This window comes from Falco cherrug, chromosome 6 (genome assembly GCF_023634085.1).
Source record: "Falco cherrug isolate bFalChe1 chromosome 6, bFalChe1.pri, whole genome shotgun sequence".
Classification (NCBI taxonomy): domain Eukaryota; kingdom Metazoa; phylum Chordata; class Aves; order Falconiformes; family Falconidae; genus Falco; species Falco cherrug.
The window spans coordinates 38,775,736-38,787,775 of NC_073702.1; the positions used below are offsets into that span (position 1 = coordinate 38,775,736).

The 12,040-nt window shown below is 40.3% G+C and overlaps 1 protein-coding gene across 5 annotated transcripts in view; it reads left to right on the top strand.

The window, feature by feature from the left end:
- The first annotated feature begins 4,518 nt into the window (after positions 1-4,518).
- Positions 4,519-12,040, top strand: part of RNASET2 (ribonuclease T2) — a 28,969-nt gene continuing 21,447 nt past the window's right edge. The window contains exons 1-3 of one of the 5 annotated variants that reach the window (XM_055713858.1): positions 4,519-4,677; positions 8,987-9,091; positions 11,250-11,316. In XM_055713858.1, coding sequence (XP_055569833.1) covers positions 9,003-9,091; positions 11,250-11,316 — 156 coding nt within the window. In that variant the 5' untranslated portion in view covers positions 4,519-4,677; positions 8,987-9,002. The other 4 variants (XM_055713860.1, XM_055713859.1, XM_027810968.2 and 1 more) reach the window with 4 other exon arrangements.

Genomic DNA, 12,040 nt, shown 5'->3' on the forward strand with positions numbered 1-12,040 from the left:
GGTACACGCCTCAGGGCGGCGGCGGGCCCCGGGCGAGGATAGCGCCGCCGAGCCCGCCTGCTCCGCCACCCATAAGGGCATTAAATAAGAGTATTAAAAGGGCTGCTAGAGTCCTTGTTTCATAACAACCGCATTCGTTGCGTTAAAAGCGTAGGGCGGGGATGTAGGTCTGCGAGGCTTCAGCGTTATTGTGCCTTATGAACAAAGGTATAAATCTTTGCAAGTTGTAATGCTCAATTTGCAGCGCTACGTGTTGCTTTCAGGCCTTTTTTCCTTTTTTTTTTTCCCCACGCTGAACTGAACTTCCTATGATTTTTTCTTGACGAGAACTCAAATGTATGATAAAGAATTTCAGAAGCTACGAATAAGTACACACACACCCCGGATTGAGCAGGGCGCTGCTGGAAGATGATTTTCGAACAGATGCAGTAGGTGGCACTGGTTCTTCAGCGATCCCTAAGGGCTCAGTCACGCCTGGGAGGAGGGCAGGTGTCATTCATACCCCTCTGCTTCTACTGAACCCACGGGAGGTACCGCTGGATGCACGAGCCGGTTTCTGTAGCTGCCCAAAGAATATAGCAATGCATCTTGAAGTCCTGAAGTTTTGGAAACACTAGCAGACTTTTGCTTCAGTACAAAATTGTGTTAAAGTACACCTGCAACACTGCACTTCTGAAGCGAGATAGTGATAGTTTCCATGTGATTTTTCAAAACCCTATCAGAATATAAATGCAGAAACGTGTCTGGTATTACAGTTATCATGTTTTTTTCTCCACTAAATCTCCAAACTTCATGCAAAGATAAAACCCACTTGACAAAATACTTGATGGAGATTGCAAAGCAAAGGAAAAAGATCAGTAGACTTACAAGAAAATTTATAAAATTTAATTGTCAGCATTTCAGTAACAGTGGCTTCCTGCTCTCAAATACACATAAACTATTTCGAATCCAGTCTACAGATAGCCCTTTTTGAGCGCTGCAAAATATCAAAATACTACTTAGCTAAACGGTCACCTTGTAGAGGGCAGCAAAGCATTCTAATAGTCCAACTTCTGACTCAGCTCACAATGTACTGTCGCAAACTCTTTCATATTTGAAGGTTGCCATTTTGAATGTATGCAATTCCCTAATCTATCTTTATGGAAATAATAGAAACTCATTGAGGAAGATAAACCAAAATTATTTTTACTGTTTGTATAGCAATGTAAATGTGACTAACATGTTACCACAAAAAGAAGGAAAAAGTTTTTCATGGGAAACCTAATATAGCTTTAATAAGATTCTATGAAATTAACACTGCATTATTAAAAAAAACCAAACAACCAAACAAGCAAACCCAAAATGCTGCAGTGGCATTGCTACAGGCTCTCAACACAATTTAAACCAAATTTAAGCTTTCAAAATCATGTGTGGACCAAGTCTATTGACTTTAAATTTGGACATGGGATTATTCCTACATTCCAAAATTTGTGCATCTGCTTAGAGTATTGTAAATGTCTTATTAACACACAATTAAGAACAAAGCTTAGTTTGATTTGTTGGTTCTATTTGTGCAATGGGAACAATCAAAGCAAAACAATGCATTGTTTTAGGGAGACAAAATTTGAAAGTCTCTATCTTGAGTCTTAAATCCCAATCTAAATGTAAACTGCTGGAAGCTGGAAAAATGCATTCTTCTGAAGCGTTTTACGTAAAATCTTTAAAGATGAATCATGCCAACCTCATTTTGAGTCAGGTTCTTTTCAGGCAACACATTTCAGCACATAAACATACAAAAATCTAAGATACAACTACATTTGTTCAGAATTTTTTTGAGGAAAATATTGTTTTCATGAAAAAAATAAAACTTTTCAAATGCTCTGACATTTCCTTAGTTTTCCACCACTAGCATCTAGTCATAGCATCATGAGTGTTAACAGGGAGTGATCAGGAGAGAAAAGTCAGTGCTGAAATAAAATATCATAGTAATTCTAACGAGAAATTCCCAAAATGAGGACTATTATTTTTCACTACAATGCTTCTCACATTTTGGAGACCAACCTGTTCTCAGAATTAATTACACAGAGCATTAAAAATCCAGTTTAATTCTTAAATTGGTGTTGGAGGCTTTAGTTCAGGAAAGCACTTCAGTAATTTTTAGTTTTATCCCAATTCAGAAGAATATTCTAAGCGTGTTGGTATGTGCTCATGTCCTAGGATTTGAGTGTGTGTGTGGAGCCACATCCCCATAATGCAGGACATGGATATGAGTCAGGTACCAACCCATAATCCAATTTCAAGTTGTCACACTTCAGGAACACTCAAAGGTCCCAACAGTTGCCATGGCCTCTATGCAGATATTCTTCCATGTTAATTTCTAGTCCTTTCATTATGACTTACGTGGTAAATTCTTTCTGCCTTACTTCTAATGAACCGCCTCTTATGTTGTGCATAATTCCACCGAAATCAGTGGATGCTACCAGCAGCATAAAGTACAGCTCAAACTGACCAAAGTGCCTCAATCTTTAATATAACCACATGTCAGAACATAGAAGAAATAGTAAATTCCAGGCATTAATTACTAAACTAAGTCTTGACACCACTTTACATCTTATAAACCTGGATATTTACATATGCTTGTCAACAATCCCTAACATTCTGAGTTGTATTAAAGTCACTATCTGCCAACTATTGATGAAAGGTGAACATATTTTTGTTTCCCAAATGATTATTTGAGAAAGCAGTCTCATGATGATTGGTTTTATTCATCGAACAGGTTGCAACAACAACTGTTCACATTACTGAAGTAATTTCTTAAAAGCAGAATATTTTTGAATCTTGAAAATGCTGAAAAAACTGAAAGAAGAACTTGGCTTTCTCATTACAGGTGTCAGCATCTACATCTGACACAATGTTTGATTTTAAATTATTGATTCATTAACAATTTTCTTGTTTCCAGTAAACAGATAAATATTAAATGGAATGTCTTAAGGATATAGTTATCCAGCGTAGCTCTCCACTGTCTTTCTCATATTCCTCAAAAACATTCTCTTTAATAATAGCCACTATTAACATGCACTATTTTGTAATGATACTGTGACATAAAAATATGGCTTCCTTGTCCTAATATCTTAGGAGCCTACAGTATTTCAGAGTAGCTTTGGATCTCTCTTTAAAACCACCTTAATGGGAAACTTGTCTTTGGGCTTAGCTTTCACAAAATGCTGAGTGCTAACTTGGCAGCCTCGGAGTGTAAATCCCTATTGCACCTCAAAACAGGACTAACATTGGAGCACAGTACCTTGCAAGCCAGATTGTATGTGCAGTACAGCGCACCCTTTACATCCCTAGTCTGCAGACAAAGATAAAATCTGAGGCTGAGAGAATAACTCGGTTTCCTGACTCTTCATGGGCAGTGATGAAGACTTCAGTGCCAGATGGAGTGGCGATGCCCTCAGCGGGAGGAGGAGGAGGAGCAATGCTGAATACAAGGATCTGGAGAGCTTCACTATTTTTAACTCTTACAGCAAAATTTCTGAAACTTTTGATACCTCTCAGACACTGTCAGAGACAACAGCAGATGGATTCCATCCAGCATGACATTTTCATGTTTCCATGGAAAGGTGGGCAAAGAGATTCATTTCGCCTCATCTTCCTTATCCTGTGAATGTGTAAACATAATGAAAAAATTGTTGCCAGTGAATAATACTGTAACTTTGAACAAAGACCTATTACACAGACTGTAATTAATCTGTTCAAAACAAATGTTGTTTTGCTTGTGGAAGTAGATCTGCCCACATATTTCTCAAGTGTGTTAATGGGTGATGGTTGTGACAGATCCCCCCCAGTTCAAAACTATGTAATAGTTATTAATAATCACACTTTGTATTTATGATTCATGCACCAGCAAAGAGGGGTTGGAATATGTTTCATGGTTTACTATAGTGGTGAGAAGACAGTGAACCATGACCTGCCTCGGATATTTATGACTCATCCCTTTGGATTCCTTTTTCCAGAAACTTTCTAGTGTTTCCAAACATGACTGTTACCATTTCAAAATTCCCTCATGATTTTGGAGAAGTACAGGTGTCAGCAGTCCTCTGTTCCCCTTGGGCTGTTTTTTGTCAGCAGTCTCCAATTTGCTACTCGAGTAGACTACTTCAAAACACAGAGCGTCCTTATTGCACCCCTGAAGACCTCTGTGCTGCACCAATGTCCAGTAGGAAATCAAAATTAAAACCTGGATTACACTAAACAAGACCCAACCAAAGCATCCTAATGGATGAGCAAAACCACGCGTATAAATGGTCTCCTCCGCAGGCACCTGGTGGTTCATGCTTCGGCCGCGCACATAGGGGCCCGGCCCGCTCCGCGGGGAAACCGAAGGGCGCCCCCGCCGCTGGGCAGGGGCTCCGCGCCGCCCTCCGCCACGCCGAGCCGCAGCCGCCAGCGAGAGGCGGGGCTGGCCCCGCCAGGCCTTGCGGAGGGCCGTGGCCGTGGCCCGCGGGGCGGTGGCGGGGCGGCGGCGCGGCTGCCTTCTGCCCGCCCGCTCTCCCGCCCGCGCCCTCCTCCGGGGCGGAGGCTGTGCGAGGGCGGCCCAGCCGGGAGCGCCGCCGTGCGGGGAGCGGCGTTCGGCCCTGGAGAGAGGCCCGGGCCGCGGGGTTGCTCCGGGGACAGGGCCGGAGCAGCGGGCGGAAGGTAACGCGGGCCGGCGGCGGCTGAGGTGAGGCCTCGGGTCCGCGGCGGCGGCGGTCGGGCTGGGAAGCCGCGCCGCTCCGACTCGCTGTCGCTTCCCGGCCCGGAGGCCGCGGCCGCACAGGGGCCAGGCAGCGTTCGGCTGCCCCGGGCGTTCCTCTGTAAACTGCTGTGCCTGCTGCCTCCCGTGAGGTTTACACCGAGCGAGGTGGGGTTTGCGGGTTTTGGTAAGGGCTCAGGTTGTCTCAGGTTCTATTTCTTACGCCTTAAATTCCCCTTGAAGCAAGTCGGCCAAAGACATTGTAATATTTCCCAGAGTTGGGAAAACTGCTTGTAGTTCTTGGTACAGTTGTCATCAGATTTAGCACCCACCTGTTTGCTGCTCGTAGGCATCCTGCTTTGGGTTCTCTGCAGTTTTGCCCTCTTTGCAATTTATGAGAACTCCTTTGTAATAAAATGTGATGATTGTTTATCTCAGGAAAGCGCTTTGTGGTGTCGGGAGGCCGTGCAACGCCGTGCTGGTGGTGGAGCAGCGTGTTGGGTGGCGTGCGAAGGGGACATGGTCCTCAAAGGGGACACCAGTCCTCTGCTTCCTCAGGAAGGCGGTGGCAGGGCTGAGCCCAGTGCCGGGCTCACCCTAAAACCTCTGCGCCACGAGTTCTGCTTTGGACTGTGTGAGAGAAAGCGTGAGAGTTTTGCTCATAAGGTTGCTGTGTCGGGGGGCGTGGGTATTGCCTCTGAAAAGTCTTCAAAGCGCTTTTTGCAGTTACTTGGGCCAGCACTTGGGCTTGGGGTGAGTGGTTAGCAGGGCACGGTCCGTGGAGGTAAAAGTTGCTAGAGCTAAGAACCTTGTAAATTAAATTAATGCCTCTGGCATACACTTTTGTAACATGGCTGGCTGACTCGTGGCAGAGGTTGTGTGTGCTGGTTGTTTGAGATAGTACTAAAACCTTGGGTGTTCATTTTTGTGGTTTTAGATGCCAGGCTAGGTGTCCTCATGCGTATCTCTGGCAGTTGTTGTCGACATCTAGCTGTATGTGCTGTGCTGTTAGCCGTGGGAGTCCTCTCGCTAATGCTTAAGCTCTCTTCTGCAGGCTCTTTGCTGTTTTGTGTCTATATGCCTGAACTAACATGTAACCCAGGAAATTCGGTATAAAATATAGGCTTTATTAGTCAAGTTAGTTGTTAAAAAAAAAAAAAAAGTAGATTACAGGTAACTAATTGCTCATGTTCAAAAGAAGCATAAGGTTGTATATTAGTATTCAATCGATAGTAAATGTGTTAAAGATTTCATCGCTATTTTTGACAAGTTCTCCCTAGTCCTTGATAAGCCTGGGCAGATGATTTTGACACCAGTATTGAACAATGCTAGCATAGCTGAGTAGTGACCTTGTCCTGGCGCAGTTATGAACGTGCCCACAAGTGTTGTGCTTTTGTATCCAGGTGTAGTAAACCAAGAGTCATTCCAAAGCTATTCTTATTTGGAATTTTATCATTTGTGAAAATGAGTAGACAGCCTAGTTTCAAATAATGATTTTATGTATGTATGTATATTTAATTTTGAAATTTTAAGTTTTCTTCATTATGAAGTCTTTTGGAGATCATGACTTCTTTATAACTAACTTTAATAATATGAAATCTCTTTTTCTTATTAGAATAAAATGGGTGTAAGATTTTTAATGTCATCTTTCTTGTATTTTTTGGAATTATCCAGTGCAGTTTTTATTAAACAGAATAAATTTTTATTAAAAATGGATGTGCTTCATACATCTTAGTTGGTTATACAATTTCAGTTGGGATGTATGTCCTCAAATGTGCATCATTTGGGTGCTTTTCAGTTGGGATTGGTGGACTTTTCGTCTCCCACCCTGAATGTCACAGGTGAACAAAAGATCAGTTTGAGTAAATAATTCCGTCATGATAGCTGCAATATTGTCTTCTGAGATAAAACCTTAAAGAAAGTTTATATATTGTTTATGAGTGGAAAAAATGTATTTTGTTATGTAAAAGTTACAGATCAAGGACTTTAAGAACTGCTCGCTGTCTCTGTTGTCTCTACGTTCTGGTTCCAGGGTGCAGAGCAATATGCAGAATAAACAAGTAGATTCCACTGTTCTGATAGCAGCATTATTTTTTAAGCCCCCCCCCGTTTCTGTTCATTGTTTGATCAAATGTAGGAGTCCAATAAGAGAGGGATATGATTGCCTCTGTGCTTTTTTGCAACTTAGTTACTGGGAGTAAAATGTTTCTTTGTGCCTGACTTAAGTCATAGCAGGTTGCAAAAGAAACACCATAATGCTTGCTGACCTATTTTTCTTTCATAATCTACTTCCTTAAGATGTTTTTTCCACAACCTTGTACAGTGCAGCCCTTTTTGGTGGTGGTGTGCGATGTTACTGTCTTTAAGTGGTACTTTCTGCTCTCTGAAGAAATGTGCTTTTTATAGGTAGGGCAGAATCTTATGTGAAGACTCCTTACATCTCTCAGCGGTTTATCTTGGGTACATAGTTTATCATGCAGAAGAATAAGGTCTTGCTTGGTTGATTATCAGTTGAAAAAACAGTAGATGAAATCATAAACAGGTCTGTGAGGCCTCTCTCATCAATTCCTACTGCTCAAGTTATGAGACTTAAGATCACTTCAAATGCAGAACTTGTAGGGAAACTGCATAGTTAATTACTTATTTTTAATTTTTTTGTGTGTTACGTGGATATATCAATTTCTTTGCACATCTTGCTTTAGCTTTTGTTAAAGATTAGTTCTGCATTATCAATTGCTTTTGTATACAAGTAGTACACTCTAAATTATTTGATTATTTTTTTTGTGCTCATCTTGCCTGGTGAGTGAAAATCCTTCAGGCCTTTTTTTAAGAAATTAGATCAGAAAATTAACAGTTGCCAATCAATATTTATCTAGTAATATCTTCTGTTAGGTCAAACTGTTTACCTTGAAAATATAGCCATTGCAAATTAGAGAGACATTAACATATGAAAAAGTTGAATCCCTTAAAGACTAGTTGCTTTACAATGTAGCAAAACCTTGTGATAAATCTAGCTGGTTAGCTCTTACAGTTGTTACCCAAACCCCCCACCAGTTTTGAAATCTTGGCGGATTTTGCAAGTTGGGAGGCTGCCTCCTTTGTACATCAGCTCTGCCATGGTGTTTGCAGGGCTGTGGGGTAGGGCTTCTGGGGGGCCTGCAAGCAGGGTCCAGAGCCATGGGACAATGCTGGAAAAATGGATTTTTTTGTGTGTGGTTTTTTGTTTTTTTTTTTTTTTTAAATGAGGTACGGTTCAGAATTACACTGAGTTTCCTGAAGTTAGCCTTAATAGCTGACTCAGAAATGTCTTTACTGGTGTCAAAACAAGCTTTATTGGAACAAGAAAGGTTTAATTTTAAAACCTTCCTAGAAAAATGGATATGACGTGTGTCGTGAACGATCTTTGAAGGGACACATAGGTTACATGTGGTGTCTTGTAGTGCTTTTTTTAGGGTTCTCAAAATGAGAAGGTTGGAAAGTAGGTTTGGTGAGGTGTTAATAACCGCATGTAAATACATGCATGTACATCTGTTTCTGGCTTCTGGGAGGTAGCATTTGAAATGCTGTGAAATAGTTGGCAGATACAGGAGGCAGCTGGTTCTTTTTGATCTCTGTCCAGTGAAAGTCCTCCTGTTGGTGAAAGTGAAGTTTATTTGGTTTTTTTTGCCTTTTGTCATCCCCTTATTTCTAAGGTTCATGAGCTAGTAGGCAGATTGCGCGTGGTTACATAGAGGCTCTCTTGGGTTTATAACAAGAACAGAAACTAACCTGGTTTTAGCAGCAATTTTTTTAACAACAGTTTAGTGGTTGACTGGTGTTTAGAGAGTCTCGTCCTTGGACATCATACTTCCAGTGAGTTTCTAATATCAGCCTTCATCAACCCAACACAAGTATTCAGTATGAAGTTCAAAGGTTCTTTAACGAATCACTTTGGGCATTTCAGCTGAACACAAGTAGAGTCTTTATGGTTCCACAGAAGATTTATGAATCTCTCTTTATTGGAAAGTGGCTCTATTGGGACTGTGTGCAAGTAAAGCAAAAAAAAAAAAAAAAGAAACAGTGATCTCATCCTTCATCTATGAGTTTATGAAAATTGGTGTACAGGCTGGGGAACTGGGCACAGCCTTGAAAGAGATCCTCATTTTACCTGTGGTTTTAAATGTAGTCTAGAGTTGAGTTTACCTGCTGTTTCTGAGATAGTTGTGTTTTTAATACTTGTGATTTAGTGCATTGGCTAAGTAACAGATTTCTTCTTTTAACATCTTTTTACAGCTATTTGATTAACAAAATGAAGCCTGCAAAGCTGCACTACTGGATTCTGGGTTGGTGTTCTATGGCATTATGTTGTTGGTGTACTTCAGATAAATTCACTCAAAGGTAAGTTAGGCTTTAAAAAGAAGCCCTGACAGTTCTTTCTTAAATGCACAGCAGAATACTTAACTTCTAATGAGTGTAAACTTTATTTCATTATGTGCTGTATTTCCTTAGATCATTGGTAAATGAGGCATCAACATTAACTGGAGTAGTGGGTGTTATGCCTAAGAAAACCTTTACATTTATTAATGTGTCAGCATGAAGAAAAAGAGGGAAACTTAAATTACATTAATTGCACCTAAAAACTTTGCAGTCTTTCTTTAAATGAGTCATTTAGACTTGTAATAGTAATGACAAAAATCAGAAATATTTTTGGGACCTATAACGAAAAACTGGGATAATCCCTATGGCATGAATTGTATCAACTGTTACACTGTGTATTTTTTTTTAGTTGCTGTTTTCTCAGTTCCAGTAATTTTAAATTCCTTTCCACACAGCATCCCAACTGGGGCTGTATTAGTGCCGCACAGCCCTTTGGTGGTTGGCGCTTGGCAAAATCTGAGCTTGAATACTAATAGAACCCACACCCCAAATCACACCTTTCTGTAGTATAAGCTCAAATTCCTGTTGCATTGTACTAGGAAATAAACTTTTTGCATTCCTTAAATGTTTTGGCAAGAGAATGGTTAAGGGTGCTCAGTTAAGTGCTGAACTTCATGTAACAGCTACCTTGTAGCTGGTTGGTAGCTTAGATGCTATACTGAGGTTTCTGGAATCCCCAGGACTTGGGCTATGGCTTGGCCATCCGTCCTGGCGCAAGAGGCAGCTCTAGAGAGGCACAGTGCTGAACTGCATAGAGGAGGATAATTCAGGCCAAAAAAAAGGGGAGATATCCCTGAAGCTGGGTAGGTACTGAAAATGGCTTTCCTTGGATTCCAGTTCTGAGCTTAAATTTCTAAATTTTATTTGGTTAACTAATTAACAATTCGTTAATAAATTGGTCTATTTAATAACGAAAATTTTATGACCTGTCCTTAGCCAAAAAGTGTGCTCTGGGAGAATTTGTTTTGGCATGTTGGTTGTTGCAGAAGTTCAGCTGCTATTTCAAATATAGATGAAAGATGATATTTTTCTAAGCAAGGAAACTAACTGCTGTACAATACTGGGGAATTCTTCTATTCAGGTTTCCACAGCATCAGCGAAGACCAGTTAGAAATGTTAATAGTTTTCACTGTGGCTATAACTGATGCCAGAGCTATTCTGCTAAATTACTTAAACACCACAGATACATGTGAATGCTTAAGAGAACGTGTCCATTGCAAACTGGCAAAACTAGAGGAAAAAATTGAGAAGTAATGTAATGTGGGAGCATCCTTGCTTCCTCAAGTTGAGAGGAATTAGTTTTTCTCTTTTTTTTCTTGTATAACCTCTGGCAAGCAGTAATGAAGGACATGTGTCTATTAGCTTCCAGAGAATAGCAATTTATTTTGACAGTACTGCACATAGTGCTGTCAGTTTGAACAATTTACTGTTCTGTTTTTGTTGATTTTCCTACTTGCTGCTCTATTTAATAATTCAGTGTGGTTGCCTAATAGCTGAATTTATCTACTGTTTTGTCTGAAGCAGCAAGTTTTTTTGTCTACTCCTAGTTTATCCAGAATAGATCTGCTCCAGACTTGGAAAACTGTTGGAACTGTTCCCTCTGTAGAAGTGGTAGAGACGTGACATTGGCTTCAAACACTTTTTGAACAAAATTTTTAAGCTTTTTTCTTTTCCCTTTCCCTCTGCACAGGAAAACAATAATACTAATGCCCAGTACTGGGCTGCACCTAGAAGATTCTTAACATCCTAAACAAAGATATCAGGTTTTTTTGGTAATTATTGTTGTAAAAGCTTGCCATTGTGCACTCTCCTAAATATAAAACAGAACAACGTGTTTCTTCCATATTTAAGAAATGGGAAGCATATGGAAATAGGATGACAGGAGTAGAATTTGTTTAACAGTGAAGGGGTATTAGCAGGTTTCTAAATATTTTGTTTCTATGCGAGTTCTTAGTTTGGTCCTGCTGTGTTTGGAATTCTCAAATACTGTGATAGAAGCTGTAAGCAACAACCAGCTCTAATAACAATGCATTATGCTAGTAAGCATTGTGCTGCTGGCTGAAGGTGTTGTCCTTCTAAAAATGCATGAGGAAAAATGAATATTTCTGTGTTTCTCCAGTGACAACCATCCTCATAGCTGGAAAAAGCTGTATCTTGCTCATCATTGGCCAGTGACTGTATGTAAGGTAAGATTTTTGTGTTTTGTTCTCTTTTATCCTGACAAAGGTAGCCTTAGACGATGTGTTTAAAAACAGACTGAAAGAAGCCCACCAAGTATTTAATCATGCTTATGCCCTTATGTCTTTATAAAAGCTTTTGCTGATCTTGGTGCAACTTTTACTGCTTCCCCTGCACTCCAGAGTAGCAGTAAACAAGACGGGATGTGTTGTCACAGCTCTAGTAGTCAATGCAGGACATACTGTATGCTAAGCCTTAATTGCTTGTTACGTATTTTGTGATGTCTTGTTAGTTGTAAACTTAATCCTAGACTTCAACCAGATTCTTAAGGAGACTTGCCTGTCTTGTCTGACTGAAGACAGCAGATTAGTACTTGAACTGGTTACTGCATGATGAGTTTTAGCTTTGTAATTTTGGCTCCAACATTTTAATAAGTCATCAAATATGGATTCAGTCAGGAAAAAGAACTATAAAGCTGTTATGGCAACTATAAAGCTGTTATCTCTGAGCATTTCTGTATTTGAGGGGTGGGAACCAAAAGCAAACCAAACTTTCCAACATGTGTGTGTCAAAAGCACAGCTAAGAGTTGTACTTACGTCCCTTTTGCTATTAAATACCTACTACCATCTGATAAATAGAACCTTTTTGCTATGCTGGAAATACTTGAAGGCCTCTTCTCATGCAGGTAAGTTAAAAATACACTATACTACAAAATGGAAGATGTGATTAGA